Here is a 22,443-nt window from a genome sequence, read left to right as displayed (position 1 = left end):
TGAAGAGCTGAGTTCAGGTTGTGACTTCCATCACTAACTCACTATTAGACATTGAACAAGTCAGTCTCTGAGCTTCAATTTTCTCATCACCTAAATAGGTACACCCCGCCATCTGATTGTGAACTCCTCAGCGTGGGAATTGGTTCTGCCTTTTTTTGGATCCCCAGCCTGGTGCTTAGTAGGCCCTTAAAGGCATGTTGATTGATGGACTGACTCCCAAGGTTATTTTGAGAATCAAATGAGAAGAGGGACAGAGAAGTATTTTGCCAACCATAGAAGGTTATACAAATGCCAGGCTTTATGATTAAATGTTGATTGCATGAACCTCTTCACAGGCTGTCCACTGTGCCTGGAATTCACATCTTCCTCACCTCTTTCTCATAGAATTCCTAGTTTCCTTCAACCTCAGTTAAGCTTCAAAAGCTAACTCTTACAGTTGGCATTCCCTGATACTCCCATTTTTACTACATTAGGCTTATTTCATATGTATGTATATGTGTGTGTATATACACACACACACATTCATACATATATATATATATATACATATATTCATATTGTATGTGTTGTCTCCCCTGATATAGCATAAGCTCATTGAGGACAGGGACTTTTTAATTTTTTCTTTACATTTCCAGGAGTATTAATTAGAACATTAGACCTGGAGTCTGAAAGGTCTGAGTTCAAATTTGACCCCAGACATTTACTATCTGCGTGAACTTGGTCAAGTTACTTAACCACTCTATGCCTCAGTTTCCTTAAGTGTAAAATGCAGATAAATAATAATACCTACCTTACTGGGTTGTTTATGAGGATAAAATGAGGAAATAATTGTAAAGCACTTAGATAATGCCTGGAACATAGTAGGTACTTAATAAATGTTTGTGTTCTTCCTTCTTTATGCATAGTTGGTTCTTAATAAATGCTTGCCAATTATTTAAAAGACTCTGACTAGATGCTAAGGATACAGAGACAAAATAAAAAATGTTCCCTGTTCATGGGGAGCTTGTATTCTGTTTATCATTTTTAGGTATCAGACACAGAGGACCCTAAAAAGTCACAAGTCCAGAAATGTCATAACAATATTTAAATGTACCCACCCAAGTGAAGAATTGGGTATCTCTTCAATTCATAGAGCACTCTACTTGAAGTCAGGAAGACCTGATTTCAAATCATACCCCCAGTACTTACTAGTCATGCGACCCTGGGCAAGTTGCTTGATCTCTATGAACTTCAGTTTCCTCATCTATAAAATGGGTATAATAGTAGCACCTACAACCCATGGTTGTCAAGACACTCAAATGATATGACGTACATCAAGTATGTCATAAATATAAAAGTTCTCTATATAAATGCTGTCTATTGTTATTATCAGAATTTGGTGGAGGTAAGGCATATCCTAGCCACAGGAATGGTATGTCTTCTGAGTTTTTAGAATGTCCCTTGTTCAAAAGGAATAATAAAAATATCCCAACTCCACCACACACACACACAAATGCATACGCATGTACATACACACACATATAAATCCACACAACATGTATGAGGAACTCGGGTGAGTTTCTGAACTTTGGCTTACGGGTTAATGTCACCAGCAGCCAACATGAAGGAACCAGTAGGCTGAGAGAAGTCCTATTCATCCGCTCACAAGCTTAATCCCCTGGAAAACCTAGAGAATTATAATTCATAATCACTCATTATCTCCATGACACAATCCTACAGGAACAAATTATAACCATGTCTCAATCCTCTGGGCTGTCAGAGATGGGGCTGGCCAAGTCTGCTCTATGCACAAGTCATTGTTTGCTGATCTTTGGTGAAAAGCAATTGTCTTGAGATTTGGCTGTGTTTCTAATTGGTGGCAGTGTTCTGCTCCAAGCAACATGGTCAAGTCCAAAGGGAAGGCTTTGTGACATCATTTGGATTCCATTCTGCTATTTGGGATCCTCAGCCAGCAGAATCTCAAAGTCTATCGTGGATATTAACTATTTGGCTCAGCCTTCCATGCTCCAAACTTTACGTATCAAAACACAAGATATTCCTCCTCTGGGTTACTCATCCATGGTCACAGCCCAATATTCTGTCTCTAATAATGACGCAAAGAGACAATTTGTGGGAAAGCCTAGTTAAATACTTTAAAAGATTTGTGATTTCATCAATGCCTTAGTAACTAGTTTCATGAGTTAAGGAATAGTGACTAGAGCTATGATGTCCTTGTCATAGAGAATTTCCTCTACCAATTCAGGTCAGCACCTTCTCTGAAACTTATAGCCTTAGAAGGTTGACTAGAACTCTGAGATGTTAACTGACTTACCCAGGATCACATAGCCACTATATGTCAGGAGCAGAATTTACTTGAACCTCAAGTTACACTTCGTTCCTTAGACGTAGTTGTCAGCAAAAATGCATATCATGTAGCAATTCAACTTTGATGAAGAGCTTTTTCTGAACAGAGTTAGGCTAAGTACTCTGATAACCATCTCCCACCATGCCTAAACTCAAAGCCATTTTAGATTGGTATGACCCACCAGCGTGTGGATGTTCCACTTAGCAACCCCTTTGAGAGCCTGGGGTCACGTTCACATCTACTCTGAAGCATCAGAAAAGAACTTTATTTAGAAATCACCTATAATATCAACTTCAAAAGGTTCAAGGGAAGAACCTAACAAGCTCATATTCCTTAATAAGGCAGCTAGATGTCTCAGTGGATAAAGTGCTGGACCTGGAGTCAGGAAGACTTGAGTTCAAATTTGGTATCAGATCTTTACTAGCTGTATGATCCTGAGCAAGTCACTTAACTTCTGTCTGCCTTAGTTTTATCCTGTGTAAGACAGGGATAATAACAGCATCTGCTTCTCAGGGCTGTTGTGAAAGTTAAATGAAATAATGTCTGTAAAGCACTTAGCACAGTGTATGGCACATAGTAGATATTTAATAAACACTTGTTTCCTTCCTTAATTACCTATTATGGATATACATGTTGCCATCCCCATTAGAATGTCAGCTCTTTGGGGGCAAGAACTGTCTCGATTTTGTATTCTTATCCCCAGCACTTAGAGTTCAACGTTTGGTGCACAGGAAGGACTAAATAAATGTTTATCTTCATTCATTTTTCTGTAAATTTAGGTAAACCGTTCTCAAACCTTCTTATACTTTCATCCTGTATCACCTCTTAAGGGAAAAAACGAGTTAAATTTACTACCCAGTGTACAAAGTAGTGTACCTTTACTTGTCCTAAAATCACTACTTTTAAGCTTAAAGTTGCCTTCACCCGCACATATACACAGTTCAGAGATTTTGTAAATAAATGCTTTGCCTCTGAATGTGAGTGTCCTTAAGTAGCTGCTATGGAGAATTCTTTAGAGAAGATTTAGAAACACAATGATATACAAAGGATTCAGAGAAACGTGGAGTGACTTATAGGATGTGATCCAGGATAATGATAGCACAGCAATATACCCAGTGGCTGCAACATAACATGAATCAACAAAATGCTGGTCAATTGAGATAATCAGTTTCAGTGTTATACCGGAAAAGTTAAAGGGCACATCCCTTCTTAGTGTTAATAATCAATAATGTTTGGCTTTTAGGGGAGTGGTTATTAGCCTGGGGTGGGTGACGAGAATATACTTTCTAAATAAGCTTGTTTGAGCATTTGTTGGAAAGTTTGTTCAGAGCCTAAGTTCATATTCAGCGTTTTTCGATGCTATGTCACTCTATGGACATATATTGAACATACAATATTCTAAAAGCTTGGTATCTTTTTTTTTTCATACCAACTGTTGTCTTGCTATGCTTACCCCATTCTACATTCATGAAGATGATTTTTTTAATAACTCAAGTGTAGAATTTTACATTAATGCCTATTAAATTTTACCGAATCAGACTCATCATTCTAGCCTATCCCCCCATTTTTTTTGGTTCAGCCTCTGTCATTTGGCCTCCACTGTATTAAAATGTCAGTTACAGGGGGCATCGCTCTCTTAGGCATTGCCAGAAAGATTCTTGCCAGAGTCCTCTTAAAATAAGCTTCACCTGTAAGATAGTCATCTACCTGAGAGCCAGTGTGGCTTCATAAAGGACCAAGTAATGGTCAATATGGTGTTTTCTCCCAGACAACTCCAGGAGAAGTGCCAGGAGCAGAGCAAAGGTCTGTACACAACATTCATCAACGTAACCAAGGCTTTTGATGCTGTCAGTCATGAGGGCTTATGGAAGATCACGGCCCAGAGAAGTGTATAAGTATTGTACGTCAGTTCCATGACAGCATGCTTGCAAAGATTCTGAATAAAGGATGATCCTCTTGTGTTTTCCCAGTCATCAGTGGAGTGAAGCAGACCCATGTGCTTGCTCCCATGCTTTTTAGTATGATGTTTTCAGTGCTGTTGTCAGATGCCTTCAACAAGGATGAAAATGGTATCAAGGTCAGCTTCCTCACTGATAGTAAATTATTCAACTTGAAAAAGCCACGAGCCAAGATGAAAGTGGTGAGTTGGTGCACAACTTTTGTTCACAGCTGATTGTGCACTCAATGCAGACTCCAAGGCTGAGATGCAACAGAGTGTGGATCAGTTCTCTGCCACATGTGCTAAGTTTGGCCTAATTAATACCAAGAAAGCAGAGTTTCTCCACTATCCAGCACCACACTGCCCATGAATGAAACCATCAGTTACAGAAAATGGAGAAATTTTGAATGCTATTGATAAGTTCACTTACCTTGGCAATATACATCGCAGGGATTTACACGAAGATGGTGAACTTGTTGTGCACATTTCCAGAGCTGGTTCAGTTTTGGGAAAGCTCCAAAGGAGAGTGTGGAAGAAAAGAAGTATTAGACTGCTTACTAAACTGAAGGTCTTCAGAGCTGTAGTGCTGACCTCATTGTTGTATCCCTGTAAAACCTGAACAGTCTACCATCACCGCATGCCAGGAAACTTGAATCACTTCCATCTGAATTGTCTTAGGAAGATTCTGAAGATCACCTGGCAGGAGAAGATACTGGACACTAAAGTCCTTTGTCAAGCTAGACTGCCAAGAATTCGAACTCTGACTGTCTGTGCAACTTCAATGGACTGGTCACATTGTTCAAATGTCAAATGTGTATTTTCCTAAAAGACTATTTTACAGAGAGCTCACACAAGGCAAGTGTTCATACAGAGATCAGAAGAAGTGATACAAGGATACTCTCAAGGTCTCTCTGAAGAGCTTTGGTTATATGCTCCAGACATGGGGGGCCACTTTGCAAAAGCTTGGAAGTAGAAGATGGTCATTCATAGGGAAGAGTTAGTAGGCCAGTTTGACTGGAATAGAAAGTGTGTGAACTAACACAAACAACTAAATACAGCATCATGAAGGACACCATTTTGTCTGTCCCTTCCCCTTCATACACACCTAAATCTCTGGGTAATCTTACAATATATAAGCCAGTGTTTGACAGACATGGTGACAGCAGATACCAGCTCTATGAAGTGTCACCTAAAGTGTCTGATGATCTTGCAACCAAACCTACTTCCAAGAGATGTTGTGAAGATAAGCACTTTGTAAATCTAAAAGTGACATATAAATGCTGGCTATTGTTATCATTCTAAGTATGAAGAGTTTATAGGGTGTCTTGTTCACATGTGCAATGAATAGGTCAGCTTTTCAATTTGGTGTATCGTACTTCTTTACCAGTGGCCTTCCTGGAACAACAGACTATCAGGTCCTGTCAACATTGTGCTGGGATATATTTAGCAAGGGAATATGGACAGATATTTTATTGGTATAGAAAATTCCTTAATGAAGAAATTCCCACCACCAATGAAAGTCAGCGCCTTCTCTGTAACTTATAATCTTGGAGAGTTGCTTAGAGTGCCTGAGAGGTTAAGTTACTCACGCAGGACCACACAACCAGTATATATCAGAAGTGACACTTGGACCCAAACCTTCCAGGCTCTGAGGCTAGCTCTCTATTCACTACTGACTCTTATATATTTAACAAACTAAAATGAAAAGCATAGAATAATTAAGGGAGGGCTTTTCCAGTACTGAAAAGTGAAAATTGAAAAATCAGGGTACAGATATATGAAGGGAGAGCTTCTTTCTTTCCATATCCCACTTCACAAGTAAATCGTTGATCTAAAAAGCATAACATAAAGGTTTTTTAATGGTTTCCTTTGGGGTTATAAATAATAATTTGTAAGGCTGGAAAAATGGGTTGGGGGTGTCTAGGTGGCACAGTAAATAGAACATCAGCCCTGGAGTCAGGAGGACCTGAGTTCAAATCCGGCCTCAGACACTTAATAATTACTAGCTGTGCGACCTTGGGCAAGTCATTTAACTCCAATTGTCCTGCCCTCCCCCCCCTCAAAAAAATACAGCAAAAAAAAAAAGAGTCAGAGTCTTGTAGCAGGCTTTAAATGCAAAAACAAAGACACTGGATTTTACCCTAGAGGCAATAACTGACATTGGTTCAGCAAGTAAATGGTATGGTAAGACCTAGGCTTGAGGAATAACACTTTGACATCTGTATGGAGAATGAATTGGAAAGAGGAGAGGCTGGAATTAGGGAATTAGCCAATTAGAACTAGCTATTGAAATAGCCTAGGTGAAAGGGTCCATAGTAGGTAGGGTCCATTAAAAGTGGAGAGAAGGGGAAAGAATAAAGACAACAACCGTCACCCACCCCAAATGATGCTGAGAAGCAGGAATAATGGAGGGAGACTACCCTTAGTGTCAGTCTGACAAACTGAAATCCTACTACAGGTTTTCTTTTGTTTATTTCTATTTTCTGTGTTTCAGAAAGTTCAAAACTACAGAACACAGGACGCAAGCAGTCAGTCTCAAGGAGCCTGAAACATCTATTCCACTCCTCAAACAAGTTTGTGAAGACCTTAAAACGGTGCGTTCTAAGTATTGCTTCTAGGAAACACCCTAACCCGTAATCTTGCCTTCCCAGGAATCCACTAGTTTGGGAACAGCAAAATGAAACTTTCTACCCTCAGTGACTCCTCTCACCCCCAAAAGTAGTAAGTTCATTCTTCTCAATGTTTGGAGAAGATGGTAATTTCTCCACTAGTTCTCCCTAGAGGGCCGGAAATACCTAGCAGGAATCATAAGCACATATAATTATATCGAATTTGGTCTTTGCAAAAATATTTCCCTGATTCAGGGTTAGTGAAAGCAGAGAAGATTAAGGATGATGTTTTATTTTGCTTTTTTTCTTTCTTTCTAGGGGACTCTATATAGCTGTTATATTTTATTATAAAGATAATATGTTAGTCACCAATGAAGATCAAATACCAATTGTTGAAATCGATGATTCTCACTCCAGTTCCATTACACAAGATTTTCTGTGGTTCACAAAGGTATACGGGGGTTTTATTTCATAATTTCACCCAAAAATACATCATTGTCTGTGCATCTCGAATTGGGAGGAGGAACAATTTCAGTAAAGTCAATTTTTAAAAAGTCCTTGACCATTGTTCTTGAGTCCCACATTCCAATTTTCCCAGGGGAAACCAATCACTCTGTCAGCAAGCATTCATTAATCACCTTCTGTGTGCCAGACCCTGTGCTAAGTGCTGGAGATATAAAAAAGGCAAAAAACAGTCCTACTCCCAAGGATCTCATACTCTAACATGCAAGTAACTATGTATAAGCAAGTTAAACACAGGATGAATTGGAGAAAATCAGTAGAAGGAAAGCGTTAACATTCAGGGAATCAGGAAAGGCTTCTTGTTGGAGACACTTTTGCTAGAAATTGAATTTCAAAAGTTAGGATACCACAATCTTAGCCCCAACTGGACTAGCTGGACATCACAACCCCTCTCTGGTCTTCTACCTTTTCATCAGTAAAATGAGGTGGTTGAACTACCTGAGCTAAGGTCCTTTCAAATGAAGGTATGTTGGAGTTAGTTCAAAATCACTGGTGAGAGCTAACTAATAAAATTTCAGTATGCACATTTACAACTTGGAAATCTACAATTGCTACAAATCAGAATTTAATTTATTGTTGTGATGATTGTCTAGACTTAAGAGGGTGAGGGAGAAAAATGTGAATGATGCAAATTAAACTTAAAAGTATGTCATGAATATCTTTTTTCCAGAAAGTAGTTGTTAAATATTTTGCCAGCATGCCCCTGTTTCCAACCATAATATGTTCATGTTTCAAGAAAAAGCTACCAAATAATGCCTATGCTTTAAATTTTCAAAGCAAACCAAATGGATTCCTAAAAAGGACCTCAGAGGCATCTAATCCAATCCCTTCATTTTACAAATGAGAAAACTGAGACCCAGAAAGGTTGTGTCTTGCTTCCAGTCATACCAATAATGAGTAGCTAAGTTAGGATTCAAACTAAATTTCCCTAACTCCAAATCTAACACTCTTTTCCCTTGACCCCACTACTCATATCACAAAACTGGCAAAGATCCAGATGAATTCATGTTGTCTACACAATGGATCTGACTATCTTATCAGTATCTGAACCCTTTTTCAACTAGATAGAAATGAACATTTCTGTAGAATACCCACAACCCATTCTTGGTCAAGTTTAATTTCCTTTTCATTATTTTAATGCAAGATTTGAGCCACACACTACCCAAAATAAATAAATAAAATGGAGGTGGGTTGGGGGAGGATGTTAATTAGAATGCAGAAAATGACTCCATGACCTGTTTTGCAGTTATCTTGTATGTGGGAAGATATTCGGTGGTTGCGGCAAATTGTACCTATTTCCATGTCCTCATCCACAGCACTGCAGGCCAGGCAGAAGATGCTCACGGCCACAGCTCAGCTACAGGTGAGGAACTTTTCCATTCTAAAAATCCAAGAATCACTTTGTGGAGGGCCCCTCTCAAGCTCGTCCCTCTCAGAAACATTCATAATAAATCCCGGAATGGGAACAGGTGGTTTTCTCCCTTCATGGCCCCCAAGAAGTATTGGTGGTTGGCTAATCAAGATCTATGCTTCTATAAGGGATCTATTTCCTTACAACCAGGCACAGACATACATGGCTTTGGTTACCTTCAGGGACATGGATACAGTCTCTAAGAATCTGTGAAGAGTCTGGAGGAAAAGCGTCTGGAGAATAGAAAGCCACTAGCATTGTCTCACAGGGTAAAGTGGACTCAGGGTAATAATTTGGAAGATAAAGTGTAGACATTCCCAATGTAGTTTTGTGGCCTCTTTTTTCTTTTTTTTTTTCTTTTGCTTCTTTGCTTTTTTTTGCTTCTGCAGGTTTTACCTTTAATCCTGAAATTATTCTTAATCCTCTCTTACCATCAGCCCACACAGATCAGGTCTCAGAGCCCCCCAAGGATACTTGTAGGTTACAGAGCTCTTCCTAGAAATGGTATTGAATTCCAAGCTGGCTGGGGAGACAGAGTATTTGTCTCTGCTGTGTTTCCCTTTCGTGGTTTCCTGGTATTATGTGAATTTATGGTTCTGAGCACTCAGTCTTATCCCCTGCCTGGAGTGGGGTCACTGGTCTGTGGGATGCTGCTGGGTTATCCATTGCTGATTGAGATGGGGGTTGGGGGGAAAGGGTTATCCATTTAATTGATACAATTGGAGTCTTCCTAGAATACTTTCATAGAAAGCCAGTACACATCAAAAAAAGGGGATAAGGTATATGGGAGAAGGGAAGACAGGAATGAGAAGGTGAAGTGAATATAATTTGCTTGTCGGCTACCATTAGAAAAGTAGAGCAAGACACAAAAGACTGAATCCTATACTAAGTAAGAGAGGAGGGAGGAAGAAAGTTCCATTAGCTCCTGGATCACCATGCCATATTGAAATGATTATGGACTTTTGGCTCACTTCTGGACTTGATTTCCTAGTCTCTGGCTGTCCATCATCAAATGTTCACTCCAGGTCCATCCATTTGTGAGTCTTAGTATACTTTCCCTTTTTTATGAAAATTCAGTAGAAGGTTTTTCCTCTATTGAAGGCTTTCTTTAAAAGTGCTGTAAAACTCTATAGCATCAGTCCTCTAAAACCCTGGTGGGATGCTCATAGCTGTACTTCAGAAGTCAGTGCTTGGCATGTTTGCCTTGGGACCCACTTTAAAAGGTCAGATGTTTACTGGTTGTCCAGACATTCTGGGTAAATTCTTCTGTTTCCTCTGCAAAATGAGGGAGTTGGGTTAATTGAGCTCTAAGATTCCTTGCAGCTCTATAGTTATGACCCTATGACTCAGATCTACCAAAAGGATCTTGTTATGAAGTAGGTTTTTGTAGCAGGCCATTGGACTGTGTCAAGTCCAATGATAGTATGACAGAGAGGTCATAGTGTCTGCATTTTCAGCCACTTAATCAAGGAAAATTCTTCCAATGAGACATACCAAGTCCTCAAAGGGTGTTTGATGCAGTATTTTCCATCCAAATGAGTCTCTTTCATTCCCATCCATCTAATGGGTTCATCATCAGCTCTCTGCTTCTTCTTGTCCTATTTCTTAACACAACCAGAAAATAGCCATATACCCTACCTTACACAGTCTTCTCATCAGAGGTCTGACATTCGTCTAATCTGGCAATTCTCTTAAAAAATGTAATCCCAGTTCTTTGACCTTTGCTAATAGGACCCATTACCCAAATTTTTAATCACTTTGTCTGCTTTCCTCCAGAGCCAGTTATGTAAAATCTCTGGAAATGTCAAAGCCATGAAAAAAAATGAAAAAAAGCCTGTTGTGTTATCCCCGACCCCACCCTGGCTGAAAAGAGTGAAGGAAGTTTGTGCAAAAACTGAAATGTCATTCAATATTTTTTCAAAGCACATATTTAAAGTAGCTTGGTTAATTTAAGAACATAAAATGTATTAGCCAAACCTTGGTTTGCTTGTAGAATCAAATCACCCTGCTTGGTATATTGTAAAATATTTAGATAATAATTATAAATTTGTTTCTTTGACAGGAATTAAGGATGTATTGATGGTCTTAATTTTTACTATTAAAAAGTTGCATTTTGGGGAAACTGATTTCTCTATATTTTTTGCCAGCTTATGAAAAGCAGGCAAAAAGATGTTCAGCAATGTTACAATAAATCCAAGTCCTTTTAGGCCTTCTCAAAAACACAGAAGTAACATCTGATGATTTTCATATCAAAACAAGAGGAAGGTCAGGGCAGTTAGGTGGCACAGTGAGTAAAAGCACCCCAGAGTCAGGAGGACCCGAGTTCAGTTCCCGGCCTCAGGCACTTAACACCCACACAAAAAAACTAACCATGTAACTTTGGGCAAGTTACTTAACCCCAATTTCCCTCCAAAAGGCAAAAAAAACAAAACCCAAGAGGAAGGTTATAAGCAAAGAAGGCAGCGCCAGCTGGAGGGTTAGAAGCACCTCACTCCCGCCTTGCAGAGTTGATCTCTGCTTGCCTATCCTTAGTGTCCTCCCTTCAGAGATTTGGAGCTAGAAAGGCCCTTAGAGATCACCTAATCCACATTATCTGCTTTTGCTGATGGAGAATCTGAGGTTCTAGGTCACATATAGGGAGTAAGTGCCAGACTCAAGTCTAGTTCCTCCAATTTCAGATGCAGTTCTTTCCTCTATACTACTCTGATTTAGGGAAAGGGAACAAACATTTGAATCGCATTTATTACTTAGCATAGTGCCAGACACTTTAACAAATATTATCTCATTAGATCCTCACAATAATCCTTCAAGGTGAATGCTGTCATAATCCCCATTCACAGTAGAGGAAACTGAGGCAAACAGAATAAGGGACTTGCTGAGAGTCTCACTTCTAGGAAGTGTCTGAGGTCAGAACTGAAACAAGATCTTCCTGACTCTAGGCCCAACATTCTATCCACTGTACCACCTATCTTCCTTAACAGAGGCACTACCACAGAAAATTTTAAGTTGTTCTCATTAAAATTTTCCATTCAATAGTTTTTTTTTAAATCATGTGTTGTCACAGTACATAAACAACTTACTTTAACATAATTCTTTTGAAAATAAAAGAATTTCCTCAATTCAAACCTTTTCCATTTTCCTTGGGGAAATTCTATCTTCCAAAAATAAATCTTTGTCTTAGTTCTCATATCTCTGCCATTCACTTCCTCCAACTTCTCCGTATCACCTCAAATAGAACTCCACCCTCTGATAAAGGGTGATACTGAGTCTATAGCAGGAAGGTGACCTCACAATATCTGAAAGTTATACTTATTTTTCAATTCCTAATTCAGAGCTTACATAATTCTTGATTCTCGTTTCCTGTTTAACTTGTGGGTCCACTGTGATGTCCAGATTTTTTCCTTACTAAGGGATAATGATGATGATGGTGATAACTATCATTATTATTATGTAACACTTTAAAGTTTATGAAACACTTTACATTTGATTTATGTAACAGTCCAATAAGATAGATCCTATTGTTATTCCCATTTTATGGATGAAGAAAATAAGACCAAGAGATTAAGTGACTTGCCCATGGTTCCACAGTCGAATCAAGTCAACAAGCATGTGTTATGCATTTTCTATGTGCAAGATACTAAGCTCTGTATTGTGGATATAAATATAGAGCTACCAGATGGCATTCATTCCCACACCCTACACTAGTTCCAGGATCCCTTGTCCATGTGCTTCCTGCCCTGGTGCCTCATCTCAGTACTCTTAAAAGAGTTCAAATGCTCTGCAAGCAGGCACATTTCTGGATAGAAAACCCCCAACCCCAGTGTCCAAAGACTGTCCTGTCTGTCTCCTTAAGCCACTGTGGGCTGGAAAAAATTACTTCCTGTGACTTTTTCTTGCCTTTTATGATCAAAATTTGGTCTGGTGCATTTTCTAGATCTTTGTGGAGATTTGATTAGGAGCTAGGCTTTACCCCTTCCCCAAACTCAACCATCTTTTGAACTTTCTCAATGGATTGGTTTATTTTGCTGAACAGTTTTTTCTCCCTCTTCTTTATTCTCTGTTATAAAGGATGGCTCTTGAGGTCAGGAGAGGGAGGGAAGGGGAATATACTTGGAAATGTAGGTTATGTAAACAAAAGATATTAATAAAATTTATTTGGGAAAACAAAAGGAATATTATATAGAGGAAACAGCGAGTAATCTAGGTCACTCTGAAAGGATAGCTTGGAGCCACATTGTGAAGTGCTTTATATACCAAAGAGAGGAGTGAATATTTTATTCTAGAGGCAATAGGGTTATTGAAGCTTATTGAATAAAGAAATTGACATAGTTAGACCTTTGCTATGTGAATATCAATCCAGCAGTTATTTAGAGAAAGGACAGAAGAGGAAAGAACCCAGTAGTGGGGAGAGATTTACAGGCATTGAGCTGGAATTTTCAATTGCAATTTTTGTGCCTCTTGCTATGTGTTCAGCCAGAGGGTGAAGTTGGTCTGGAAGGCCTTCTGTCAAGAATGTTTTGATGATGCCATCTATCTTAGTGTTAAATCTACATCAGCATTTTCTGAGAGTTATCAAAGAATAACCCTGTGTCTTTCATGACGGCCATAATTTTTCTCTTTTCAATTTCACCTAAGCTATCAATAACACAATTCATTTCTAGAATTTACTTGGAACCCACAACTTGGGAAGAGTTTACTATGAGCCCATTAAGGATCGGCATGGAAACATCGTCATAGTCACAATCAGAGAGGTGGAAACACTCTATTCGTTTTTCAATGGTAAATGGATGCAGATATCAAAGCTCCAGAGCCAGAGAAAGTCGCTGTCAACACCAGAGGAGCCAACAGCCCTAGACATCTTAGTCATAACCATCCAGGTAATGGTTTTTCTCTGTTTACTTTTATGTGTGTAATTTCAAACACCCTTCAACAAAGATAATAACAGATCCTATTTGTGTTATGCCCTCAGTTATAGAGCAGTTCTACACCTTTTATACCATTTGATCCTTATGACAAATACTATCATTATCCCCATTTTACAAATGGGAAAACCAAAAGGGGTAAGTTATTTGCCCAAGATCACATAGCCAGTGAATGTTTGAGGTAGGATTTGAACCCAAATGTGTCCTGACTCCATGTACCAAATTGGGTACTACAAATACCCAGATCAGGAGCCATAGTGTGACCTCAAGAGTTGTGTGGTCAGCCAAATGAAGGATTAAAGAAAAGGTCACATCCCACCCTCCCAGCAACGATCTGCTATGGGGCTCATCTCCAACACAACAAAACCTACCTTTATCTCCTAATGCTCCCCAGTTTTGCTTTCTTCCTCCACTATACAGACTCCTAACCTCTCCTTTTCTGAGCCATGTGGGCCCATCAGGGTAGTTCTCATTTAACCACTATATAGGCACTCACAAAAGTAGTGGGGCAGGTGCCACTGAGAAAGCTCCCCACCCTCAACATTCCCAGCTCCTATCCCCTGGATTACCTTGAGGCTCCAGTGGGTACTGTGGGTACTCTTCAGAAGATAAACTCTAATACAATAGTGATCACTGAATAAGAGTCCTACCTCTCACCTTTTTGTTTTGTTTTAGCCAGAAAAAGTAACATGAAATGAAAAGGCATGGATGGGTTGTGATCTTCATCACAGAGCTCATCACCTTGGCATTTACCTCAAACTTACCCCTTTTCCAAATTTCCTTATTACTTAGAGGATATCACAACCCTTTAGTCAACCAGGTTCACAACCTTGACATCCTCCACCACTCACTTTTTCTCAAACTACAGATCTAATCAATTACCAAGTCTTATCATTACTGCTGCAGCCTTTCTCCCAAACATTCCCTTTTCTTCACTCATACAGCCACCACCCTAGTTCAGACCCTCATCATATATCACCTAGATGATTTCAAAGAGTTCTAATTGGTCTCCTGCCTCAGGTCAATCCATCATCCACTCTGCAGCCAGTGATTTTCTTAAATTTCAAGTTTGGTCACATCATTCACCTATTCAATAAACTTTAGTGGTTTCTTACAGACTCTAGAATCAAATATCATTTTATCTTCCTCTCATGCTTTTTAAAGATGTCTATTTTGTATAAATTTAATAATATAAATATCTATTATCATAGTAGCATATGATTATGATATATAAATAAATGTAAACATATTCTGGGTTGGATGTTGATCCTTGGTGTTCAAAGAGGACCATAATGCATTCACTATGTTGGGATCGAGGTAAAATGTGTTCAATTGTGGCTGATCAGACCAATACAAGTTCAAAAGGCTCTACCACAGGTAGGGCATAGGGGTATGTGTGCTCAAAGATGTTTTATTGATAGGAGTAAGCACTCAGAATTGATTGGAGGCCACTACACTGTACCAAGAGCTTTAATAACTAAATACCAAGAGTCATTTTAGTGAGTAATAGTGAAACAAGTCAGGGTGGGAGGTAGGGGAAGGCGCTTGATCAGCTCTATATCAAGGACAGAAAACCTGCAGCCAAGATCTTGTAAGGCTAAGAAAAGAGTCCTCATTTATAATGATGGAAATAATAACATAAACAGCAATTATAATAACGTGTATATATATGGTTATATAGTATTTTAGGGTTTGCAAAACATTTTATAATTATTTGATCATCACAAAATCTTCTAAAGTAAGCACTATTATTATTCTCATTTTACAAATGAAGAAACAAACTGAAAAGTTGAGTGACTCACCTAGGGTCACACAGGTAGTGTTTGACTTAAAAGTCATAATTTGAATTCAGGTCTTCCTAACTCCAAGTTCCGGATTCTACCCACCATATCAACTGACTCCTTCCCTATACCCAGAAGTAAAGAGAATTGAGACTGTCCACATCCCTAAATGACCATTAGGTGATAGACACTGTGCAAAGACAATAACATGGTTGAAGCTTCTCTCCCGTCCCCTAGGAGGTCATAATCTAAGACATAACTATGGAGGCAGGTAAATGGGTAGAGGAATTATTACTGACCATAGGAAAATGACATTAAAACAGAACTGTAATAGTCTTAGGGACTTCAATGGAGGAAGACTATTGCTTGTTAGGTTAAAGTATGTCCAGAGGAGAGCAACCAGAATGGGAGAGGTCTTTGTGCCATATGAGGATCAGGTGAAGGAACTAGGGATGGTGGGGGATTCATGGCAGCTGTCATCAAGTATTTGAAAATCTGTCCGGTGAAAAGTTGATTGGGCTTGTTTTTCTTGGCAGAACTAGGAATAATGTATAAAAGTTGCTAAGGTACATACAAATTTAGACTTTATGGGAGGGGAAAACATCCAAACAATGAGTCATCCAGTAGTGGAGTGGGCTGCCATGGAGGGGTGGTGGGAATGGAGGACAGGGAAGGCAGCAGCTTCCTTCCCCCTCATTAGAGGCTGGAGATCTTTGAGCAGACACTAGATAACCAGTCATCACGTAGTTAGTAGAAGGAGGTTTGCTTCAGGTACAGGATGTCCTCATTTGCTGCTGAGGTCCTCTCCGATGCTGGAATTTTGTGACTCTGGATTTGTAACTAGGTAAATAACATCCCCTGTGGGTCAAAAGTAAAGACATTGGCATTTCTCATGTACAAAGTATCCCCTCTAGTCTCTGTACCTTTGCCCTGGCTGTCCTCTACTCCAAGGTCCTCCATCCTCACCTTCCCCTCTTGGAATCTTTCCTTCCTTCAAGACTCAGGTGAACCTCCTTATGCAGGAGGCCTTTCCCAGGCTCCCTAGTTGCTAGAGTCATCCCCTCTTAGGTTCCCTTCCATTTATCCTAAATATATTTTGTATACTCTCCCTCCCACCCTCTTTAAACATTAGCTTAGACCTGCGACTACAAAGATGAAATAAGGCACCATTAGTCAACTGACTTTTTTTGAGGCAGTTGGGGTTAAATGACTTGCCCAGGGTCACACAGCTAGCACATGTCTGAGTGATTTAGTCAACTGATTATTCAGTCAGTCAACAAACATTTATTAAGCATCTAATATTTGCCCAGTACTGTGCTATGCACTGGGGATAGAAAAACAAGCAACAAGAAACACTCTCTCTGCCCTCAAGGAATTTACATTCTAACAAGGGAAGACAGTACCTATAAAAGGGATCTAAAAAGCAATGAGGGAAATTGGGAGGGCCATAATCATAGCCAGAAGAGGAACTAAGGATGGCTAGCCTAAGGCCCTTCCTCAAAATGAAGATTCCAGGAGGAAGCCACTAATGGGAGAAAGTGACCAATGGTGGAAGGCTGTTCCAAAGTAAGAAGGCTACAGACAGTTAATTCCTGGAAATTCCAACAGTGTTCTGATCTGACACTAACATTTGCTAATCTGCTTCAGTTCATTGCTGAGATCATTTTAAGGGATGAAGGATAGGAAGTGTACCCTCAGTGGGAGTATGTGCTCTGAAAGGGTCTTCTTGTAGTAGAAAAGGTTTTCATCAAACCATCCATAATCTCTCACTCCATTCCTGTTTTTTCTCCATTCCATTATAACCAGTAATACAGTAGGGACCTACCTTCAAGGGCCTTATATTCTAATGAAGTATACATACGTACATATATGTATACACACATATATGCACACACATATATACAAATATGTGTATAATATATATTTATCTTCAATTCTACATAAAGTATAAAGAGTACATAGAAAGTGTATAGAGAGGGGGATGAAGGCGAGATGTGAAGGGGAGAAAGGGGAAAACAGCAGAGAATATACATATATGTTATATATCTATATATACACATAATAGAGAGAGGGAATATAGAGAGTATTTGTATATTCAGAGAGTGAAGGAGAGAGAAAAGAAGGGGGAAGAAAGAGAGGAGAGAGAGCAGAAAGGGGAAGAGAGAGATGGAATGAGAGAGAGAAGGAAAGGGGCAGGGGGATAGAGAGGAGTGAAAGAGAGAGAGGGGAGAGAGAGAGCAATACAAAATACATTTAGAATAAATAGAAAGGAAACTAAGAGGGAATGGCCCTAGCAGCTAGGGGGACCGGGAGAGGTCTTCTGCATAAAGGAGAGGAGATTCAGCTGAGTCTTGAGGGAAAAGCAGAGATTCCAAGAGGGGAAGGTGGAGTAGAAGACAGCCAGGGCAAAGGTACAGAGACTAGAGTTAACACTTTGTACATGAGGAACAGCAAATAGGCTGGTACAACTGAATTGTACAGTGAGGGGAGGGGAGGGAAGGAAAGAGTCAGAAAACCATAAAAGAATCAAATCTCCAACCTTGGTCCCATTAGCACCACTAGGTCTGCTCTGACCAATCAAGCAATCCAGCCCACTAATCTACTTAATCCCTAGCCAAAAGGTTGCCCAGTATGAGTGTGTGTTTCAATTTTTTGTTTTGTCCTGAGCCCTGACAAGCTATAGTGTGGGCCAGGAAGGCTAATTGGAAAAAAAAACCAAAGCCTCTAGATTTTATAGGACTCTGATTCATATGAAATTGATAAAGAAGGCAGAGGAAAATCCCACTAGCTCATTTGCAGATTTCTTTTTCATCATTTATAAACACATGCTCAAGGAAACATTTTTAAAAAATCATAATCAATTGAGCTTTTACAGGGTGACTAATACACTAATCCCCAAAGGGATAAACTGAGGTCTGGGCTACCTTGGTTTTCAGTATTGCTCCCAGAAATACCCTTCAGGCCCCAGCATGATATAATACCTGGTTTCTGCTAGACTTATTCCATTAAAAATGTGTTACAGGTGCAGAGAAATTCCAATCTGGGCAAAGGTTGTTAGAGGAGACCAAAAATAGAGGCAGGATCAGGTTTCCACCCAGATCCAAGTGGAAAATTTACCCCTGCTGACTGGCACATTCCTGCCTGATGTCGTTTTCTCTCTTCCCCTCTGAACCCTCCCCCCATTTTGCCCCACCCCTTTACAGGTCATTTTCTTGGGGTATAGAACCACTGGGGCAGGTTTCCAGGCAAGTGTCGGCACTCCTGGAAGTGAGGTACTCATTACGTGGCAAAGGGCCCAGCCAAGGCTCAGATGTCAGCATGAAGCCAGAGATAAGGCCTAGTGACTTCCAAGATCCCAGGCAGGCTGGACAGTCCCCACAGTGCCTAACATGACTAGCACAAACTGTGCAGTTTGCCCCCACCCTAACATATACACACACCCAGAACTCTCCCAGGAGGCCTTTAGCTACTTGCTGAGTTTCCTGTTGAAAGTGTGACCAATTGTAGGTTCCATGATGGCATAGTCCTATTCAGGTACCACAATCTTCAACAGGACTGTGGTGACCACAATGTTTGATGCATATACTTCTGAGCTTCATTTTCCTCATCTGTAAAATAAGGATAATACTTTAACCACTTCCTTCCGAGTATGTTGTGGTAGAAATTCCATTCAATTAAGAACCTACTATGTTCAAAATCAGGGCAGCTAGGTGGCACAGTGGACAGAGTGCTGGACCTGGAGTCAGGAAGACTCCTCTTCCTGAGTTCAAATGTGGTCTCAGACACTTACTAGCTGTGTGACCCTGGGCAAGTCACTTAACCTTGTTTGCCTCAGTTTCCTCATCTATAAAATGAGTTGAAGAAGGAAATGGCAAACCACTACAGTATCTTTGCCAAGAAAACCCCAAATGGGGTGAGGAGGAGTCAGACATGACTGGAATGATTCAACAACAAAAATGTTCAATGCAAGGTACTAGGAATAAAAAGGCCCCTATCTACAAAGATCTTAATTCTACTGGACCATTAAGGCAATGGATGCCAATTACTTTGTAAATGATAAAATGCCATATAAACATACACTGTGAATAGTAGTTGTTATTTTCTCTAAGCCTTTCTGCTTCTGTTCTTTAATTGTGATTATGAAAACTGGACAAAATACTCTGATTAGCTAACCCTTCCCAAAGAAAATTATAGAACCATAGATTTAGAGTGGGAAGGGTCTTTGAGTCCATCAATCAAGATTGATTGATTGGCTGAGTATGCCTGCCTATCTCCCAGGCTTCTGGTACATTCATGATACAACCAAGTCACTAAACATCCCTCAAAACTAACTTAAGAATGACTTCCTCAGACTTGCTTTTTCAGGGACAAATCTTTTCTCCCCCTCCCATGCCATATCCTTCATCCCCCTCACCTTTTGGCTTCATTCCAATTGAATTGATTCACTGTGTCCCCTTACTGGGCAAGTTGATCTATTAACTTGATAAGTCTGTCCAATGTATAATTTTTAGTTTCATCAAAGATTTCTTCCAGACCAAGCTGCCTTGATCCAAAGAAATGGCATCAATGATAGCAATTTCAGACAGCAGCATGAGATCAGCAAATCTAAACTGAGGGAAATTATAGGACCATAGATTTAGGTTAGATCAGAAGAAGATGGGTTTTTCAGTGACCCTCACCTTGCATGGCATCACATAAATAACTATATAATTCAGATTTATATAGGCCAGCACTCCTTTAAAAATAATAATAGTTTACATGTTTATAGCATGATGCCAACCTTATGCTTTATGACAGACACTAGATTTAGGATCAGAAGAATCCTGGTCTAGAATCCATCACATACTGGCAGTGTTACCTTGGGTAAGTCACAGCATTCCAGGCATCTCAGTTTGCTTATCTTTTAAATGGGCATGATGTCTGCCTTATGGGGTTGTTGTAAGGGTCAAAGTAGAGCTCTAGGAAAATATTTTGGAAACTATAAAGTGCAATGTGAATATGAAATTTTAGTATCCCTTCAATTCTGCAAGCAAATAGTACCTACAATAACACCTGGTCATGACTTAACACTTGAAGATTGGCAAAGCAATTGGCATATATGAACCCATTTGATTCTTATAACAACCCTGTGAGGTAGGTACTAGTAGTATCCCCATTTTATATGAGGAAATTGAAGCTCAGAGACACTTGACCAGGGTCCCATGCCGTGCCTAGGACAGGATTTGAACTCCAAGTCCAAGGTTCTATCTTCCACGCTATCTTGCAGAGCACTGATAAGATTGCTTATTGACCCTTTGCTGGTGGTGTTCGGTTGATTTTCAGTCATGTCTAACTCTTCCTGACCCCATTTGGGGTTTTCTTGGCAAAGATACTGGAGTGGTTTGCCATTTCCTTTTCCAGCTCATTTTACAGATGAGAAAACTGAGGCAAACAAGGTTAAGTGACTTGCCCAGAGTCGCACAGCTAGTGTCTAAGATCAGATTTGAACTCAGGTCTTCTTTACTCCAGACTCGGTGCCCTATCCACTGCACCACCTAGTTGCCCCATCATGCTGAGCATTTAACAACCAGTTCCCATTACAGCTGGCTTCAGGACAACTCTGGTTAAGTGACATGTCCAGGATCACACAACTATGAGGTATACCACTCAGAATTTGAAAGGTCTTCCTAAGTCTAAGCACTACGTGAACTGAAGTAACCTATGTGACTCTAAAGGACAAAACAAAAAAAATGGCTAATTGGTAGTTAATTAATTAGCTAATTAAGTAAGTAAAATTAATAAGGAGATTGCAAGAGCCTCTGGTGAATCAAAGCCATCTAACTCAGAAGAACTACATCTTCTGGTCCTGAAAGAACTGATATATATGACTGCTTAGCTAATGTCAAGGATGTCTGGTCAATCATCGAGAATGGGAGACATTAACAATTGGCTAGGTGGCACAGTGGATTGAGTCCTTGCTTCAAGTCAAAAAGACCTGAATTCAAATCTTGATTTAGATACTCCCTAAGTGACCCTGAGTAAATCATTTAATGTCTTTTGGTGGAACTTTCCCAATTTGTAAAATGAGATTGATAATAGAGCCTACCTCCTAGGGTTATGAAGAAAAATGGAAATAACATATCCAAAGTGTTTTGCAAACTTTAAAATGTTCATAAATATTAATTATTATTATTGTTTTAGTGGGTTCTGTCCTTCCAATTGACTATGAGTTCTCTCTCCAGTGACAGAGACTGCCTTTAAATTTCTTTTGTGTAACCTTCCCCCTGTGGGTCCTACCCCTGCCTCTCTCATGGAGCTCCGTGCACAGTGGCAGGTTTGCAAGCTGGGCATCAGACATGACTCCCCACCCACATATCCAATCTGTTGCTAAATCCTGTGGTTTCTATGTTTCAAGCATCCTTCTTAGACTCCCATTTCTCCCCTCTGACAGTGCCACCACTCTGCTACAGGCCTTCATCACCTCGCTCCTGGACCATGACAAGAGCCTGGTGGGTCTCCCCTGGCTCAAAGCTCTCCCCACGCCAGTCCTTCTACTCAGCTGTCAATGATCTTCCTGATGTACAAGTCTGACCATGTCATATCCCTGCTCAATCACCTCCAGTGGCTCCCTGTTGCCTAAAGGATCAAACACAAAACCCCCTTTGACTTGGCCCTGCTGCCTTCTAGTCTTCCAGCTCTACTTAAGCTTTAATGGCCAACACATACTCCTTAATCCTGCTCTTCTTGGCTTTATTCCTGTTCCTCATGTAACACATTCCTACTCCATGACTTTTCACTGTCCCTCCCCCAGGCCTGGAATGAGCTTCCTCTCTTCCACCTCCTGGCTTCCCTGGCTTTTTGAAAGACTCACCTCAAATCCTGACTTTTGCAAAAGGCCTTTTCTGGCCTTCCTTCTCCATATCTCCCCTTCCCCCG

The 22,443-nt window shown here is 40.0% G+C and overlaps 1 protein-coding gene across 1 annotated transcript in view; it reads left to right on the top strand.

The window, feature by feature from the left end:
• ANKFN1 (ankyrin repeat and fibronectin type III domain containing 1) overlaps positions 1–22,443 on the top strand; it is a 177,383-nt gene that overhangs the window by 116,383 nt on the left and 38,557 nt on the right. The window contains exons 8-11 of the mRNA XM_069067384.1: positions 6,778–6,877; positions 7,211–7,343; positions 8,661–8,777; positions 13,487–13,702. Of these exons, the coding sequence (XP_068923485.1) occupies positions 6,778–6,877; positions 7,211–7,343; positions 8,661–8,777; positions 13,487–13,702 (566 nt within the window). The remainder of the gene's footprint in view (positions 1–6,777; positions 6,878–7,210; positions 7,344–8,660; positions 8,778–13,486; positions 13,703–22,443) is intronic.

This window comes from Petaurus breviceps, unplaced genomic scaffold, assembly GCF_028583685.1.
Source record: "Petaurus breviceps papuanus isolate PSGF00001 unplaced genomic scaffold, PetGlider_PUasm1.0 90750, whole genome shotgun sequence".
Taxonomy (NCBI): Eukaryota; Metazoa; Chordata; class Mammalia; order Diprotodontia; family Petauridae; genus Petaurus; species Petaurus breviceps.
The sequence above is the reverse complement of the archived record's forward strand: the minus strand, read 5'-3'. Positions and strand labels throughout refer to the sequence as shown.